This window comes from Aquila chrysaetos, chromosome 5 (genome assembly GCF_900496995.4).
Source record: "Aquila chrysaetos chrysaetos chromosome 5, bAquChr1.4, whole genome shotgun sequence".
Taxonomy (NCBI): Eukaryota; Metazoa; Chordata; class Aves; order Accipitriformes; family Accipitridae; genus Aquila; species Aquila chrysaetos.
In genome coordinates, this window is record NC_044008.1 from 65,066,397 (window position 1) to 65,085,344 (window position 18,948).

Sequence of the window (18,948 nt, forward strand, 5' to 3'; positions counted from 1 at the left end):
CGATACTGGCTTTACAGAATCGCACCTTTAGTTTAAAAACAATATTTTGAGGGCTGCAATGTGCTTGGTGGAGGGTGTCATTTGTCCTAGTTCATATCTAGGGCAAGTGTCTCCATGCAAGCTGGTTGTGTAGACTCCCTTGGCACTCAGTGGACAGAAAAAGGTGATTTTGGGGCAGAATCACTCCCTGCTGTGATGGTATTAAAGGTATAAGAAAGTGAATGAACTGCCTCTACTTTTATAGCCCAGCTTTACAACTGAGATGATTTATGTATTCAGGTGGGTTTGAAAAATGTTGGCTTAAAACCAGGCAAAACCCGCTGGGTTTGGCCAATTACTTGCTTTGTATTTTGGGCCCTTCTCAAATAAAACTCAAGGTGGGTGTAACGAAACCACAAAAACCCAAATCTGAAAGATAGCTTGCACGAAACCCTGAAAAGCCCCCAGGAGCTGAATCTCGCGGTCCGGAAAGAGGGAAAAATAATAAGGTGGAAAAATGTGAGCTCCACCAGGCTGCAAACCTGAAACCCTTTGGTGCTTGTTTGTGAAAAATCAAGCCAAGGAGCTGAGCTCCTGCCAAAATTTCTGCTGCGGAAAGGGCTGGTCCAGCCTGAGCTGCCTCCTTCCTGCTGCTCACACACACCAAGGAATAAACCCTCTGCAGAGATGAGAGAGGAAAAAACCCTTCCTCCGAGATACAGCTTCAAACATGCCTCTGTGAGTCCACGCTGTGTGCCCATCAGCGAAGGAGGTCCACCTTCAACGATGGGTCCTGGAGCTGCAGCTCTCTGCTCCGTGTGGATGCAAAGGTCTCATTTTAGTGACAAAAATGGCCCTTTTGGGCGCCTTTGCTCAGGGTGCTGCTGGCAAGGGCGGTGCCAGCTGGGGTTTGCTGCGCCAAAGGAATAAGTGCTATCCTGGAAACTATGCTAAGGCACATGGAGAATAAGGAGGTGATTTGTGAGAGCCAACATGGCTTTACTAAGGGCAAATCATGCCTGACAAATTTGGTGGCCTTCTATGATGGGGTTATAGCTTTGGTGGATAAGGGAAGAGCAGCTGACATCATCTACCTGGACTTGTGCAAAGCATTTGACGCTGTCCCCCATGACATTCTTGTCTCTAAATTGGAGAGACATGGATTTGACAGATGGACCCCTCAGTAGATAAGGAATTGGCTGGATGGTCGCACTCAAAGAGCTGCAGTCAACAGCTCGATGTCCAAGTGGAGAGCAGTGACGAGTGGCGTTCCTCAGGGGTCATCGGTCTCGGGACCGGCACTGTTTAACATCTTTGTTGGCGACACGGACAGCGGGATTGAGTGCACCCTCAGCAAGTTTGCCGACAACACCAAGCTGTGTGGTGCGGTCGACACGCTGGAGGGAAGGGATGCCATCCAGAAGGACCTTGACAGGCTTGAGAGGTGGGCCTGTGCGAACCTCAGGAAGGTCAACAAGGCCAAGTGCAAGGTCCTGCACATGGGTCGGGGCAATCCCAAGCACAAATAAAGGCTGGGCGATGAGTGGATTGAGAGCAGCCCTGAGGAGAAGGACCTAGGGGTGCTGGTTGATGAGAAGCTCCACATGACCCGCTAGTGTGTGCTCACAGCCCAGAAAGCCAACCGTATCCCGGGCTGCAGCAAAAGAAGCGTGACCAGCAGGTCGAGGGAGGGGATTCTCCCCTCCGCTCTTGTGAGACCCCACCTGCAGTACTGCGTTCAGCTCTGGGGCCCCCAACATAAGAAGGACATGGACCTGTTGGAGCGAGTCCAGAGGAGGGCCATGAAGATGATCAGAGGGCTGGAGCACCTCTCCTATGAAGACAGGCTGAGAGAGTTGGGGTTGTTCAGCCTGCAGAAGAGAAGGCTCCGGAGAGACCTTAGAGCGGCCTTCCAGTACCTAAAGGGGGCCTACAAGAAAGCTGGAGAGGGACTTTTTACAAGGGCATGTAGTGACAGGACAAGGGGTAATGGCTTTAAACTGAAAGAGGGTAGATTTAGATTAGATGTAAGGAAGAAGTTCTTCACTGTGAGGGTGGTGAGGCACTGGAACAGGCTGCCTGGAGAAGTGGTGGCTGCCCCATCCCTGGCAGTGTTCAAGGCCAGGTTGGATGGGGCTTTGAGCAACCTGGTGTAGCGGAAGGTGTCCCTGCCCATGGCAGGGGGGTTGGAACTAGGTGATCTTTAAGGTCCCTTCCAACCCAAACCATTCTATGATAGAAGCAGCTAAAGGTTTTTGATCCACGCGATGCTCCTGCCCTTGTTTTCAGGCCCAGCTGCTGAAGTGTGTTTGGGAAAACAAAGACATGAAAGTGTCAGGTTATCTCCTTTGATCCCCTCCGCCCCCTTCTTTTCTGTATTTTTGGAATCATCTCCAGGAGATCAGTCAGTTTTACCTCCGTACTTTTCCCTTGCAGATCCTCCAGGAGATAAAATAAAAAAACCAGGCCCAGCACATGTGGTCAGAGGGAGCAGAGCTGTACAGCAGAGGAGTGGCCACAGCACGTATGCCTGGCTCTTGCTGTCACCCAGCCACCCACCATTTATTTTTCCCCTGTTCTAAGCCCAGGTTTTATTCACCAGTGCCTCTGTTGTACTCAGGAATCTCTCTGCTCTCCTGAGCTCCTGAAAACATCCCTCCTCGCCCCACCAGGGTGGGATAACATGGTGCTCGTGGTCTCCAGCCTCACACAAGCCCATCTGCATGCAGAGCTGTAGCCTGCAAAGCAATAGATAAATTATTTATTTTCCAGTATTTGTGCCTCTCTTTCTTATATTTTGTCCCTGAAAGGGGGTGTGAAGGGCTCCTCCAAACAAAGCATGTGACCCCACACTCCTGTGCTGGGTTTTTATAGCTACTTGGCTCAGGATAAACATTTTTTTTGTTCTAGCCTAGAAATCTCTTTTTAAGGAGTCGCTGCCCATAGCTCCAGCCCCAGCAGATACTGCTGCTAAGCCGGCATCGCTGAGAAACCTCCCGCAGGTCTCGCTGCGCTCAGACAAGTAGTGGCCCCACTGAAAGCCCTGAGTTTTGTGACTGCTTTCTCAAGTGTTACTGATCTCTATAGGTGCTCTAGCTCCTATAGGTGTTAGTGATTGCAGATGATTAGGGCAAGCACATTGTGAAATCATTTCTCGGCAAAGAGTGGGAAAACGCAGGTTTCCTGGCATACTTTTCTGGCTTTTGTGATTTATTGCAAATCTCTTCTGGTTGTTATTTGTGTCATTATCTTTATCCATTTTTATCTAGTTTCATTGTTCTAAGGTGAAATCAGGGTGTTTTGTTTTGTTTCATGTGACTGACGGGCGAAGGTAGACCATGTTCTGCCTCTGGCTCACCAGCACCAGCGTCCCTCCTGCCCACCCTCAGGTTCACTTGTGTGATGAGTTTCTGAGTGCAGGGACATCTCTGTCCAACTCTTTCTTTCTCAGCACCGTTGGTGACACTGGGAAAGCCCAGCCTGGCTCTCAGGTCACAGGAAAAGCTGCTGTGGAGTGGGTGCAAAACAGTAAGGAAGAGGCTGTAGAATGCTCTTGTCAACATCAGTTATCAGTGTCTTGCTACTGGGAGAGACTTGTACTTCTGTTAGTGCTGTACGGTTTCAGGCAGAAAGCATTTATGTGCAGTTTTTTAATACAGGTTAGGAAAAAAAATGGTTGAAGTACAGAATGGGTGGTCTACCATACAGCCAGTCTGTGTTGTGTCAAGTACAAGTCCCAGCTTGCAAATCTCTGTTTAGTTGAGCAGTGAGGACTGAAGGACCTGTGCAGCAGGTACACTGCTGAGGCTCCAGCACCAGAATTGGAGCCTGTCTCCATGAGGACACCCTCATGATTCCCCTATGGTGTGCAGATACGGGGCACAGCTTCCCCCATCTGCCTTGGGGAGGTACATGGAGGAAGGGGTTTTGGGGTCATTGTAGATGACATGCACCAGCCAGTTATCCAAAGGAATTTACCCCGGGGATGGGTTTTGCAGAGCTCCCTGCAGCTGTGGCAGAACAAATCCTACTGCATACCCACAGGCCAACAGAGAGGTGGCTTTGGGGAATTTGTGGCAATAAGGAGTCCTGTCCTCAGGTTTGTGGTACCCGTGTGTAAAGCCTGTGGGCTGCGTCTCTGAGGAGGCTGCTCGTTCCCCAACTGCTCTTCACCCCTCTCTGTGTCCCAGGACTGATGCAAAGCCTTTGTGCTTTGTATTATAATTGTGTAAGGCAAGATTCAGGAAGAAGCCATGAGATTTAGAGGAAAACTGAGAGGTTGGCACATCACTTTTGGGGATGCAGGTGAAAATCCCAGCTGTTGACTCAAACCCCAAATCAAAACAGCCCATAGGTGCCTTTTGGAGCAAACCTTTATGAGGGTTCTGTGTGCAGAGACCCCAACGACTTTCATCCTCTTACCTATTAGTCTCAGCACCATTCATCTCTCCAAAGCATGCCAGAATTAACCTTTTTCTGAAGGCTGCTCAGGATACAATCAGAAAACACCTTTTGCTTAAATTGCTTGAAAATATTTGCCACTTGCAGGGGAAGAAACCCATCAAATCAACCTTGTTTTTCCATTTTCTTTAGCAGGCACTGCGTACTTCATCTAAGTGGACCACAGTGTTCCAAGGATAAAAATTACATGTAATATGAGATAAAGAATCAGGCAAAATATTTATGTAATGAAATCATAATGGTAGTTCTAAAGGTCTGTGGCAGGGCATGGCAGAAAAGAAATGCTCCTCTTGCTGGCTTGTCACAGGGGCGGACAGATGCACAACGAAAGACAGTCGCAGGGGTAGGAAAAAAGTGGGTTTTATTAGGAAATTTGATCTGCTCTTTCTAGCAAAAAAAAAAATCTACCAATTGATATCTAGTAATTTACAGGATCTAATCTGATTGCAGTGTCTTAATTATTTGTCAGCTTCATATGGACACGGTTTCCCTTTGTTTTGAAGTAGTAAACATTCTCCGTAATCCTCAAACCCCAGCGGCTGCTGATGTATGGAAACCAGAGAGCGATGCTGACCTAAACCACCGAGGGCCCTGAGCGTCACAAGCTGCAACTGGGAGTGGATCCAAATTCATCCCATACTTTGCTGGCAGATCCATCTCTGGCATCCTGACTTGGGCTGGGACAGCTACAAGGGCCAGTCACAAATGTGGTAAGAAAGCCAAATTTTCTGAAAGGAAAAGATGGTTCAGATTCAGGCTCCAATTCCAGCCTAATATTTGGCCAAGCAAGGTAGACTGCTTTGTTGTCCTCATCCAGCAATTAAATGTAGTTGGAGTTTTTCATATCGCGTATCGAAATGGCTCTTAAACACACGCTTTATGCTGATCAGAGCTCTCAGTGGCCAAATCTGATAAAAGGAAATTTCATCTGGAGTTAGACAATCCCTTGAGTGTCCTGAATAATAAGTGATACTGAAACGTGGAATTATTGCTTCATTTTTAGCAGAAGTAACTCTGTAGGTGATCTCTTTGCAGAAGTGTTAAAATCAGTCAAGCACAGTCTGGTTGGTGTTTTAAAATAAATTGTAGTCACAAGCACTTAGCGTATTTTGATTGTATGTTAGGGACAGACCAACCAAGGCCACCTGTATTTTGGAAAGTTCAAATAAAAGCAACTGGTATCTAAATTGTTGTGTTTTGGCTGCAGACTCTGAGGTCCCCTGGGCAGATGTATGGGGATGGAGCAGAGCAGGTGTTCCCTCTGCTTTTTCTCATCTGCACACTCAAGCCCAAATAGCTGGTTGTATCCTGAGCCCAATGAGGGAGAGGGCACGGGAGAAAGGATGGGGTGAGCACTGGCCAACTTCTCCCCTGGCCTGGAGGGAGTCAGGTCACCGCACACCCACGTCTCGCCTTGTTTATCGAGAGTATTTTTTCCCTGAGCTGGCTGTGTTTTTCCCGACCTGGCTGTATCACGTGTATCACAGCAGAGCCTTGCTCACGGCTGAGCCGTGGGGTATTGCTGCTGCAGAAAGAGAACAGATGCACTCCGGGAGCTTAAATGCAACATCAAGTGGCTCCCAATGCTATGCCCAGCAGGTTTGCTGCAACCATTCCTGCAAGGAACGTTTGCTGAGTATTTACTGAGGTGACTGTGCACCGGGAGATGTTTTTCTTCCCCCTGATCTGGACAAGTGTGATAGCAGCAGGGAAGGGTACCGCAGACCTCCCCAGTGCCTTGCTAGCACCATGCTGCACTGATGGAACTGCTACACGGACCTTTCTCTTCAGTAGTTCCAGCGGTCTCGGGAATAGCTGGTCTGTTGGGATTATTTGGTATTATTTCCCCATGTAGGCAAGCCCTAGAGCCCAGGAATCAGGGGCTTTTCTGCAGCAAAGGCTCCTCTCTGGCCATGTCCTTCTGAATGGCAGCAAGAGATGACCAAGGCCTTGTGCCGCGGGACGGTGCAGAGGCACATCCCTCCTTTGTGAAAGTTTACTGCCACTGGGAAGAGTCTTTATATGACCATGGAAAGAGCACCCTGGCAGTGCTGCAAGGGGAACTGAAAAGTGAGGAGAGAGGTATTTTTTTTTTCTTTCCTTTTAAAAGCAATTTCCATGAAGGCTGTTTTTTTTTTCCAGATGAGCTTTCTGGGCACTTCCGCAACGGGACTGTATTCAGCCCTCGCTATTTCCTGAGGAGGTAGAAGCTGAGGTCGTTCCTATCGGCTCTGCAGACTTTGTCATCCTTTTGCTGTCTGTGAAATAGTAGCCTGAATATGATGACAGAGAAAAAAAAAATTCAATAACTCTCCCCTCCCCTTTCCAACCCAAGCCCTTGCCAAAGCAATAAAAAGCTTTAAACAATAGCCAGTCATGACATAAACCAATCCTTGAGCAGCCTGCCAAAATTCACCTCAAGAAAGTAGGTCCAAAAATAAACACTAACCTATAAAAAGCCCCACAGACTTAAAGATAGTCATCCCATTGTGCTAATTGCTTTCACATCTGGCTCAGAAATGAGGAGTGTATACGAGCATGGAGAGGCCACCAATAACTCACTTCAGCTAAGCACAAAAGCATGTGCGTAGCATCAGTCACGTGAGCCATCTATTTCTACTCAGCAGATCTCAGATGCTGGGGCTCAATTTTAAGTTTGTGTTTAAATAATGGGGTTGGTTGTGATGTTAATAAACAGCGCATGGTCCAATGCTTTCACGGGTGGGATATTTCAAGGTGAATATAGAGAAACTGGTTTCATTTCCCTTTTTCCCCCTCCATCAGTTATTGGACCACAGTGCTGTCAGCTCTGAACAGTTTTTGCTTGGCCTCCTCCTTGGAAAGAAGTCAGCCCCTGGGGTGGTTTGAAGGTTTCACCTTTGATAAATCAAGGGCTTCAGGAAGATGGGACATACAAAGGAAAACTAGCTGGGGACGGTTTCATAAGGTCTTTTCTATGTGCCAAGGAGGTGACCCCAAAATGTGACCTTGTGTGAACTTGCTTGGAAGAACAAAACTCCCGTCAGGCTCCTGGCAGGTCCCAGGGAGCCAGAGATGTAGTGTGATGCTCTGCACTCTCTGCTCTGGGCATGCGTTCATCTTTTTTCATGCCAACGTCTAGATCTTTTATATGACTGTGATTCAGTGGGTCTGGACTGTCTCCTACTTGCTTGTATGCCCATTTGTTTGTGTAGTTGATTGAATGTTATGGTGTGAGCAACCTCTTTGCTTGCTGGATGCAACTTAAAGCACACCCTCCCTACAGCCTTGGACTTTGTGGTGAGGCCAATGTAGAGAGCAAAATCCAGACTCCCCCCTGCCAAAGCCCATGGTGTATTGAAGTGGCTACAGGGACGGTCTCCCTGAAATCACTGGGTTTTATTTCTGATAGTTCCTTGGGCACCGCTGGGAATATCACCAGTGAATTAGTACATTTTCTGAGATCACGACTGCTGTGATTACATGAGTTATCTGTGTCTTAACCTTGTGGATGCGCAGAGCAGCCTGCCCTGAGCATCTGTGGTTTGGTGGTTGTGACTCATCATGAGTGCTCAAGGAGAGATTTGTAATGATTTATTCATGCCACATTTATTGTTTGGAAAGCTCAATCAAATGCTACTATGGTTAGACTGAATAATTCATCTGCCAGTCTGCTTTTGATCTCTTCATTGGTTTCTCTCTTTGTTAAGAGCCTCATGTTCGGAGGTGAAGATCGTTTTAGTCTAGAGGCAATTTTCCAAGCTTTCTATCTTTGGAAACCAAAACTTCAAGGGAAGATTTTCAGTAGGTCTGGCCTTGCTGAAGGACTACGGATGTTTTTGAGAGGGTCTCGGTTCATCTGCCCTGGATGAGTTAGACGTCCAAGTCCAGGTATCACTGTGTACCTCTTATGGGACATGGAAGAAATGCACCTTCCCTTGCACTGTTTGCCTAATTGTAAAAAAAGTCAACTAAGATAATACAGATAATGGCCTCTGGAGAGGCCTATTTCTTCCTACTGACTGTAAAGGAAAATTTTTTAGGTTGCAATGTCTAAACTTAGGTGAGGTGACTCCTGTTCAGCATGTCCCCCACAGGCCAAACTGGGGCAAGTGGGCTCCTATTAAACGTCATGTGTAGCTCCTGAGCTCCAGGGCAATTTTGTGTGAGGACAGAGGTATGTCAGGGTAAAGTGGCATTTGCGTCTCCACATGGCGGGTCTCGCTGGTTTAACTCCATCATTTTCCCAGTGTCTTTGAGAAATTCGGTGAAATATCTTCCTGTAGATGAGAGCCAATCCCTCGGCTCTGAGGCAGGGCTGGAGGTGGAATGTATTTGCTCCATCAGGATGAGGGTATGAGAGGGGTGGGAATGGCCACCCCTGCCTTCGCACCTGGCAAATGAGGGGGTGGTGGGCAGGACAGGGCAGAGGTTTTGCTTTGCCTCCCCTCGCTGCAGCCTGCCCTTGTGCACTTGCAGTTGGCTTAAACATATCCCCTTAGTTTATTGATAGAAAAGTCAGGGCGGAAAGGGAGATGTGAACTTCAGCAGAAAATGCAGGTTCTGGGAAAACAATCACTAAACCCCTCAAGAATGTTAAAAAAAAAAAAAAAAAAAGCACATGAAACACATACTTAAGGAACGATACGCTTAGCCAACTGTCACTGATTTGTGCAAAATAGTTGGACTGTTTGTTGCTCATGCCTCTTTCAGGGCAACAGGATACAGACAGCACGCTTCCACCTCAGGGAAAGGAAAGGTTTCACAACACGCATTTTTAATAGTTTTTCTATTAATAGCTCCTGTGTCAGAACTGAGTGCAGGATGGGACTGCACATACTGATGTGCTGACAGCACAAGGTGGTTTCTCAAGCCTTTGCCAACACGTGCAGACAGTCCCGGCCGCATTGCAGCATTAACTGTGGGGTGATTCCTTCCTACCTTATACTATATTTACAAGGACTTTTTACAAGGGCATGTAGTGACAGGACAAGGGATAATGGCATTAAACTGAAAGAGGGTACATTTAGATTAGATATTAGGATGAAGTTCTTCGCTATGAGGGTGGTGAGGCACTGGAACAGAGAAGCCATGGGTGCCCCAGCCCTGGCAGTGTTCAAGGCCAGGTTGGATGGGGCTTTGAGCAACCTGGTGTAGCGGAAGGTGTCCCTGCCCATGGCAGGGGGTTAGAACTAGATGATCTTTAAGGTCCCTTCCAACCCAAACCATTCTAGGATTCTATATTTACTCCACTACAGGCTTATGGACATTGCAGAGGTCATCCCACCTTAAACCAGAGCAAGGGAGAGGAGTCAGGTCCTGCTGGGGCAACCTGTTGATGAACTGCATTTTTGTAGCCATTCAAGAATACCGAGGAAGTGAGTCAAATGAGTTGGAATTAACCACAAATTTGAATTTGGTATTGCCCCTTATTTATACATGGATATTTGCCCTGCTGGGGCTCAGCTGTCTGCCTGCAGAGCACAGAGAGGTGACTGCCAGAAGACTGGGGAGCTGGGTTTTCTAAGTCCACCCAGCAGGATGGTGGCACTTCCAAGTGCTGCATGGGGCTGTGGAGGAGCTGGCACAAACACCTGAGCTTCTCCAACCATGGAAAAAGGACGCGAGCTCTTCTAGAGGCTGTTGGAGGAGAAAGGGAGAGCCCCAGATGATCTCCAGTGGCTGCCCATGTCCAAAGCTGGTTCTTTCTCCTTGCCAACCTGCTCAGCCTCCTCTCCCTCTCCTCCAGGTTCAGTGTCGAGCCCCCCAGCCCTCCTCCTGCCAGTCCCAGCCTCTGGTGTGGCAGCGGGGGGCTCAGTGATGGCCATAACCATCTTTTTCCACTGGCCGTGTGCAGAGATCAAAGCAGCCCAGGCCTCACCTCAAGAGTCCTTGGCACTCTGTATTTTATGATCAACTCATAATTTTCACCGGAATGCAGGAAACCCAGTAAAACCCTGGAAAGTCTCATGTGTTTCCCAGCCAGATGGAGCCTGCTGCAGGACCATGCCCATGCATGTGCAGCTTGTCCCTAGGAGCCAGCCTTGGCTTCATAAATAGATAAAATCTTGAAACCTGTTTGAATCCCTGAAGTAGCCCTGGGCCAGATGGGAGCGTGTGCTGCCTGTGAGCATCCTTGTCCTTCAGCGTGACAGCATGGGATGCACCACACAGTTTAATTTTCTTTTAATCCTCCATGAGTTAATGTGACTTTTGAAAATTACTCTGCTATTGAATAGACAATTGATCCCTTTCAGGCAGGTACAATGTTTGTAGGAGAGAGAGGAATATTCAAAAGTGGTGTTAAACTGTGACTGGACAATGTTACGGGTACATGTAGACTCATGACGGATGCTATAAAAGATCTGGATCTGGGTATTTTCAGAAGGGCAGCTTATGATCCAGCATAATGCTATATTAATAGACAGCGAGAATGTAGAGCTGTGACAGAAAGATTGACAGCTTTTGGCAGTAGATTTTGTACTTAGGTATCTAAATGTGTCCCTTGAAATTCCAGTTTAGTCAACTAGGCAAACCTGAGCTGACGTGCTGAAAATTGGCACCCCTGCTTAACATCAGCCTCACGTTTTCACCCTTGTTTTTCTTTTTTGATTCTGAGCTAAAATGGTCAAGGCTTTGGGACAAAGTGTGTTCTCACATGTCCATCAAAACTGGATATGCCCCACCAGAACCGGGAGTGGCAGTTTTGCAATTTTAGTGAATTTCCTGCTGTTGGAGTTGTAGTCACAATTAAGGAATGCAGATTAATTACTTGAATAAATGGAGGGGATGTGAATAGTCTACTTAATTCGGTGTGGTACCCAGAGCATGAGGGATTTGAGGACAGCTTACTGTGTGCAGTTGATAACTTCTTGCTTGAGAGTCAGTTTGTGAATTTGACTGTTTTACCCGTGGTAATCCTCCTTGACTTTGTAGCTTTTAGGTATGTCATTAGCCCTTCACTTGAAAAGCCACTCCAAGTGCTATGGTGGGACCAAAGCTTCATCAATTTTGATGTCCCCTGCTGTCCCTCTGCATCGTGGTGCTTGTGGGTGCTTCCCCAGAAAGTCCTGGTCTGTGTGCTTTGCAGAGCACCCGTGGGCCACTTACAATATTATCTAATTATTATTGCTTAATTTAGCAAATACTTTAAAAACCATGTGGTTGCCTACAACAATTAGTGGTGTCCCTCGTCGTGCAGTGATTCATCTGAACAAAATTAGCTCCAGGCAGGGAGCGAGAGCGGGTGTAGATGGAGGCTGGGAGCGTGCAAGGACCAGAGAGCAGGACTGGTCCGAGGGTGTGTGCGTGTCCTGCCAAGGGGCAGAGGTTGGCTTGCTTTGATTGAAATTATTTTATCTGGTTTAGCTATAGAAAAGCAACTTGTGTGCTGAACTTCTTATTTCAGTTTGGTTAAGCTGATTCTTCAGCCGGCTAAAGCATAGATGCGTGTTTAAAGCGAAATCAAAGTGTGCTAAACTTTGTATACACAAAACAGTTTGAGTTATTTTTTATGTCAGATCTTTGGCAACAGAGGCATGGCCTTCTCATGGAGGCCAGCTCTGTGTGTGTGTGTGTGTGTGTGCACAGAAAGCAGTGGGGCAGAGTGTCACTGCCCTCACAAGAAGCTGTAAAACATTTTGGTACAGTCTCAGTCCGCAGCTGCGATAGCTGGGAAAACGAGAGGAACTTGAAAAAGGCTATGAGAAGACAGATGTATCAGCCTGAGTATTTGATGAGCCATCCACACAGCTCACAGTTAATCTAAAGCAGTAAAATGAAGCAAATGAAAATCTTTCCTCTGGATAAAGTGGGACACAGAGGTCCTCACAGCAGACCTGATGGGTGTTTTTACAAGCCAGAGAGAAAGCCCCCGTGGGTTAGCTGGAGTGGCTGTGCTAACCACCACCGGCACTAATGGGCTCCTCCTGTTCCAGTGCCTTTTCTCAGGCTAAAGCCTGAAATAAATGGGGAAGGACCCTCTCCCAGGAGACATTCCCGATGTCGCTGGGTGACTGGTGCACGAGGCCCTGGTGCTGCGTCAGGCTGTGCCGTGGTGAGGCTCCAGTGGACACCGTGCATCTCCTCACCTGGGGTGCCAGCACCCCACCCTGGTGCACCCACCCACCCCAGCGAGGCCTCTGCTTGGCCACAGGCTGGCCCAAGAGCACCAGTGCTGGCACCAGGTTGCCCAGTGAGGGCACTGGTTTGCCCCTCAGGAGCACTGGTTTGCCCGTGGGTGGCACTCAGTTGCCCAGGGGTGGCACTGGGATGCTCAAGGGCTGAACTGGGTTGCCCACTGATGGCACCGGGGTTTGTCCGGGAATGGGATCAAGTTGCCCAGCAAAGGCACTAGGTTGCACAGAGCCTGCACTGAGTTGCCCAGGGGTGGTACTGGGTTGCCCACTGAGGGCACTGAGTTCATAGGATGATAGAATGTCTCAAGCTGAAAGGGACCCATGAGGATCATCGAGTCCAACTCCCTGCTCCTTGCCGGACTACCTAAAACTAAACCATATGACTAGGAGCGTTGTCTAGCTGCTCAAGAGTTGCCCAACAGCTGCACCTGGTTGCCCAGGGGCTGCACAAAGTTGCCCAGCGAGGGCAGTAGGTTGTCCAGGGTGGGAACTAAGATGCTACGTGAGGGCATTTTCTTGCCCAAGAGTGGTCCTGGGTTGCCCATCAAGAGCACCGGGTTGCCCAATGGCTGCATCAGGTTGCCATAGCAGCTGCAGGGAGTTGCCCAGGCAGAACCCGGTCGCTGAGCACCCTGTGCCCGTGGCAACACTCCCCTGTCTCACTGACACAGGCACCGGGGATGCTGTAGCACCTGGCAGTACTGCCACCGAGACCGACAGCACAGTGGTGAGTAGCAGCCCCCGCCCCGGGCACCCCCAAATCCCTGGAGCGCACCCTCCATCTAGGCAGCTAAGGGTGAGTGTGTGCCTTAACTGGGAGGGGAGGACTAAAAAAGCAGGTATTTCTCCTAATCCCCTCCCCATCCCCTAATATCTCTTACATCATCCAAACGTACCCAAACTAGGTGTTCGGTGGCTCCCAGCATGTGTCCATGTTCAGGGGTGGTAGAAAGTGTCACCCTGGGATGGCTTATCCTGAGGGGGATGCAGGGGCATTTATTTCAGCTGGAAATGCAGGGAAAAGTAACTCCAGTCCATTCCCAAGGTTTTTTCCTCCCTTTCTTAAACGTGTGTCTGTCAGTATCTGAAAGAGAATAATTTATTTGCAGGGGTGGGAGCCAGGGAAGCCGTCTCCCACTCTCTGAATGCTGTTTCTCAGGTATAAATAAGTGGTGTGGAGCTAGGGAAAGCACAGTCGTTTATCCCTAGCAGGGACAAAAGGGCTGAAATGACTGATTTGTGGGAACCGGCACACACAGTGGTTTTTGTTGGACCTGAGCGCAGACGTTTTGTCCTCGATTCTGCCAAACTGGCTCGGAGGGTCGTGTTTGTGAAAGTTTTTTTGCTAAATTTGAGGGTGTGAGTTTCCCGCTGCCTATCCCACAGCCTCTTCGGCCAGGCTGGATCCTGGGGCGAGACTCAGTGCCCACAGCTATGCTGCTCTCAAGTCAGGTACTGGGGCAGCCCATGCCAGCATGGCCAAAATTGGGCAAGGCTTGAAAATACAGTCCTCAAAGTTCAGTGATTTCCCAGCTGCAGGCTGTGCACTTTTCCCCTCTGACTCATCCCTATTTTTCTCCAATTTGCCCTAGCTAAAGGACCTGTTATTCTCCTGCATTTGCCATTCGTTTATTTAATAGCTGCATTTCGAGACACTGTTCATCTGAATGCATCAAACCGTTACAGGCACCGGTGATGCAAAATGTCTCTAGGTCACCTGTCCCCATACCTGGATGTTGAAAAACATGCAGTTTAATGAGTTGTCTGCTCATCACCTGGTGTAAATGGGCATGGCTCCAAGAGAGTCAACGGGTTGCGAGCATCTGGTATTAAAGAGGGTTACCATCGGTGTACAGTAACAGCAGCTCACAGGCAGAGCCTGCCTGTTTCTGTGTCTCTCCCATCTATCGCCTTTTAAGCTTTCCAGTAGCAAAGCGTGAATCCTTGGTCCTGCCCTTGTCCAGAAAGAGGCATTCTTTGTTGCACAGGTGAGTCAAATGAAAGAAACTCTCTTTCCCAAGGGTTTTATGATTTTAAAAATAAGCCAGTCTCTCTCAGCTCGCCTACATGTGCAAAGTGATCAGGGTAGCCCATGAGGAGCAATTAAACCTCTAGTCATGTGATTGCTTCTGTGGATACTTTGTTCTAGAGTAAAAGTGAGTTTATTTCATGTGAACATCATGTGAACATTTTTAAAGGAATAAAGTTAATTTCATGCTGTAACAAATAGGATTTAGCACATGCTTCATGTCAAACCCCCCTCCCATGCAGGGATCTTCTTGTAGCACACCGATGTCCTAACCTTTCACTGGGGCTTTAAGCCGGGCTGAGAGCAGTGGGGACAGGATGGTTTCAGGGGAAGGACAGGTCCCTGCAACACGGCAGCTGGCTACAACAGCCATGGGGACTTATTCTGTCTTGTTGTGACACCCCACGCAACAACTTCACACTGAGCACAACATACCTTAGATTAGGCGTGTTAGGTACATTTGGTGGCCCTCTGCATTATATTTCTGATAATAATTGATGGATAACCTCAATCTGAAAAGAGCAATAGCACCCACAGTGCTGTATGCAGTTATTGGTAGCAAAATCTTCCTGTGTGGCCATTCCTCCTAGGGTTACTGTAAGGCTGGCGTTTACAAGCCACTCTGAAAAGACTTTGTGGGATATCTCCTGTCTAAGCACATTTATTTTACATCGTGTGAGCCATAGACATTTTTCTTCCTTTGCAAGTCAAGACATGGCTGTTCTTTTTAGGTTGAAATAGATGGGTTTTTTTCAAATTTGGATATAGTCCTGCAAAGCTAGGCTCACCTGCAGACTCATCACTCGAGCATTTAATGCAAATGAAGATAGAGATGATGAGGATGGAGGCCCTTGCCCACAAATGGCGCTGGGGTGGTAGCAGCTGTGTGTCCAAAGCTATAGGGCTGGTAATGGAACTTTTAAAGAGAAAATTGTATCTGAAGTATTATAAGATCAGCAGATATGCCAGCCAAAAGAAACAAATGAACAGCAGAGAATCAGCAACTACAGTTTCACTGCATTGACAGACTTAAGGAAAATGAAGGCATAATATCTGTCATTCTCCTTAGCAGCCATGATTTGTTTCTCTCTCCATTTCAAGACCTGATGCTAGATACTAACAACAAAGTCAAATCCTTATATATACATATGCTTGGGATGCTGTCAGAAGGGATTTGCTTTCAAGAGTTTTAGGCCTGTACAGGCAATATGTGGGTGCTGTGTGCATCACTGTTTGTATTATAAGTTGCATGTGTTGCTGTAAGAAGTAAGGCAAGTGCAGGAGCCTACTGAGTGAGATTGTCTTCTTCCATCTCCTTTGTGCAGGACACGTACCTGAATAGCAGAGTTCAGGAATGGAGCTGGTTGGCTCTCCCTTAACAGCAACATATGCCCATCCAAGATCAACACCTACCAAGTTTCTGCCTGCCATCAGCACCATGGCTTCAAGCTATAAGAACCGTTTTCCTTATTACCCCTTGCCTCAGAGCATCAGCCTCCCCTGGATGCCCAGTGCCTACTATAAAACAGCTGCCATCAACCCAACTTTGGCTCCCTTTTCCAAAAGCTCCCAGGGGTTAACCCCCAGCAAGATGCTTCCTTTTGTTTCCAACCAAACAACCCTCTTTACCCGGTACACCCCTGATGACTGGTATAGGTCCAACCTGACCAACTGCAAAGCGTCGGAGACTTCCCGGCACAATGCAGAGCGTCTGAGAGTCGATACCTCCCGCATGATTCAGGATAAATATCAGCAGACAAAGAAAACCCAAGTAGAAAGCACTAAAAACCTGGGAGAGCGTGTCAATGATATAGAATTTTGGAAGTCAGAGCTCTGCCGTGAGCTGGATGAGATGATCGGGGAGACCAATGCACTCACAGACATGAAGAAACGACTGGAGAGAGCCTTGGCTGAGACGGAGGCCCCTCTCCAGGTAAGCACGCTGTCCAGTGGGCTGCAAGCTGTAGCCTACTGCTGAAACATCTGCAGCCATTCAAACGTCTAATTAAGTTTCATTACAGCTCCGTAACGTCTAGAAAGTTTTTATTAAGAGACCATTAGTTAAGTTAGTAATAAGCAAATCCCTGGCCATCTGCTGCATCCCCTATCAGCACATGCTGAGCACATCAGAACAGTATTTGCTTAACTAAATATTTTTGTAAGCGGTATATCCAAAATCCTGGTTTGGGAGACAAAAGCCCATGTCTTACTACGAGGCTCAGGTGAGGTCAGCATCAAGGCTGACACAGGTCCCTGCATTCAGCTGTGGTTGCACCAGGGCCACGTGTGCTCCCTCGTGTTGATTTAATGCTGATGTTGCAGCTCGGCTGCTCGTTGTCAGCTAAACCAGCTGTCCTGGGTGCTTTTTTCCCATGCTGTCATCTCTGTGCCCACCTATAATTTCTTTTCTTATGTTACTTGACATGGGGACCATCCCTGTAGGGAAGCCTGGCCCTGCAGACAGCAGTTATGCCATGTCCCCAACAGGTCGCTCAGGAGTGCTTGCTTCACCGGGAGAAGAGGATGGGCATCGACCTAGTCCATGATGACGTGGAGAAACAGCTCTTCACAGTAAGTTTGGCAACACAGATCAGGTGTTAACCTAAACTACCCTAACCAGGTTTTGCAGCCCTTTTCCCTCACTGGTTCCTTAGGGCTGGTGAGGTGCTAAACTCTTCAAACCCCCAAAACCTCCTGGGTCAGGGGATGGCATTCCCCCCCGCAGCAGCATGCCCACACGATGTGGGTAAGACTTGCCGTTACAGAGGAAGGAATAGCTGAAAACCAGCATTTGTGTAGCATATTGGGGTCCTTTGTCCCTTTTCAAGGAGTTTGTGAGACTGTCCTGCCTTCCAGAGCCCTGCCAGAACAGGATCTATATGTGTCTATGTCACATATGTATGATGTATCTCTGTATCTATATCCCATACCTATATATATATTACACACATGCACACACAGATATGGAGAAGGCAGTGTGTGCCCGACAGCTTCTCTGGTTTTCCCAACTATATTACTTGGTCTAATAAAAGATATTATATCTACCCCCAGCTCTGCTTTGCTCAGAGCAGCGTGGCTGCAGTAGGACTGCCGCTATGTGTGCTTAGGCAATGTATTTTATAGAAATCATAAAAACGTGCACTCCTGCCTGCCTTTATATAGTCTGCTTTAAATTACGAATAAAAAGCAAACACGATGAGAGTTGGCACAGAAGATGGGATCCTAACACAGGGTACAGAGAAATACAATCACTGCAAAGGCATCACAAAACTGGGAAGGAAATTGCAGCCCCTGGGACTGTGAAGCCACTGCTCTGTTAGAATATTTTTTCTTGTGAGTCAGGCCCTAAAAAATTAAAAGATTAGTTTAAAGGTCATGAGATTTTAGGAAAATAATCAGAGCTGCTATCTCCATAGTGGCATTTTGGATTTTAAGTGTTTGGGACAAATTTAGGCCGTGCTTTTCAGCTGGCTCCTGCAGACAGGAGGGCTTAAAAATTACTGGATTTGGAGCACTAATCACCTGCCTCCAGTAGCTGGGGCTTCACAAATGCAATAGATTTGTGCTGAAGTGAGCTGAGAGCAACACGCCTTCCTCTGGTGGAGCTGAATGTTTCTTAGAAATGGCTGGGGATTTACACCAAAGTCAAGTCTATCTCCTCTTGTCCCATGTGGATGAGATTTCTCCCTGGGGAGGAAAACATTTTGGGAGTAAAAGGGGAGATGCTGATTGGGGGTGGGGATGTGTGGCACTGCTGGTCCAGGGAACCCCTGTGTCTGTCTGTATCTGGTCAGGATCTGTCCCTGTCTCCCTACAGTGGAACTACCCAGCACTTGACATTGATGTCAAGATGAAAAAACGCTTGGTGACCCACTCTGAAAGTGAATTCAGAGGCCATGGCTGTGGCCACAGCACCCTTCTGTCCCCTCCAGGTCACTGCGTGCAGGCTCAGCTGCACGAGCGAGCGCGCTGGGCTTGGGGGGCACTTTCTCCACTCCCTGTTTGCCTTGGGCAGAAAGACAAGCAGGCAAGTTCTTGCTATGTGCAAAGTTGGAGAGGCCCGAGGGGATGAGCATGACCAGGATGAGTGAGTATGGACACTGATGGGGTCATGCTTTGCCTTTGCCCAGGAAGTTGACGTCATCAGGTCCTGCCAGGAGAGGATGCAGCGGTACCTGGATAAGGCGAAAGCCCAGCTCGCGTAAGGAGGAGCTCCTTATCTCATGCTGTAGGGCTGATGTGTGTTTGCAGTTGTAATGTGAACCCCCAGCAGACCCCTACCTCTACCCAGAGCCCGCAGGCATAAAACCTGTGCAGGCTCCATGGGAAGCGGGCAGCGATGCTCGTGGGAGCACATGGCTG

General features: G+C 48.1%; 1 protein-coding gene across 6 annotated transcripts in view; it reads left to right on the forward strand.

Annotated features, from left to right (window-relative positions):
- Positions 1 to 18,948, forward strand: part of TEKT3 (tektin 3) — a 101,792-nt gene that overhangs the window by 78,213 nt on the left and 4,631 nt on the right. For all 6 annotated transcript variants that reach the window (XM_030015871.2, XM_030015875.2, XM_030015873.2 and 3 more), the window contains 3 exons: positions 15,912 to 16,519; positions 17,074 to 17,157; positions 18,717 to 18,787. In XM_030015871.2, the coding sequence (XP_029871731.1) occupies positions 15,941 to 16,519; positions 17,074 to 17,157; positions 18,717 to 18,787 (734 nt within the window). In that variant the 5' untranslated portion in view covers positions 15,912 to 15,940. The remainder of the gene's footprint in view (positions 1 to 15,911; positions 16,520 to 17,073; positions 17,158 to 18,716; positions 18,788 to 18,948) is intronic.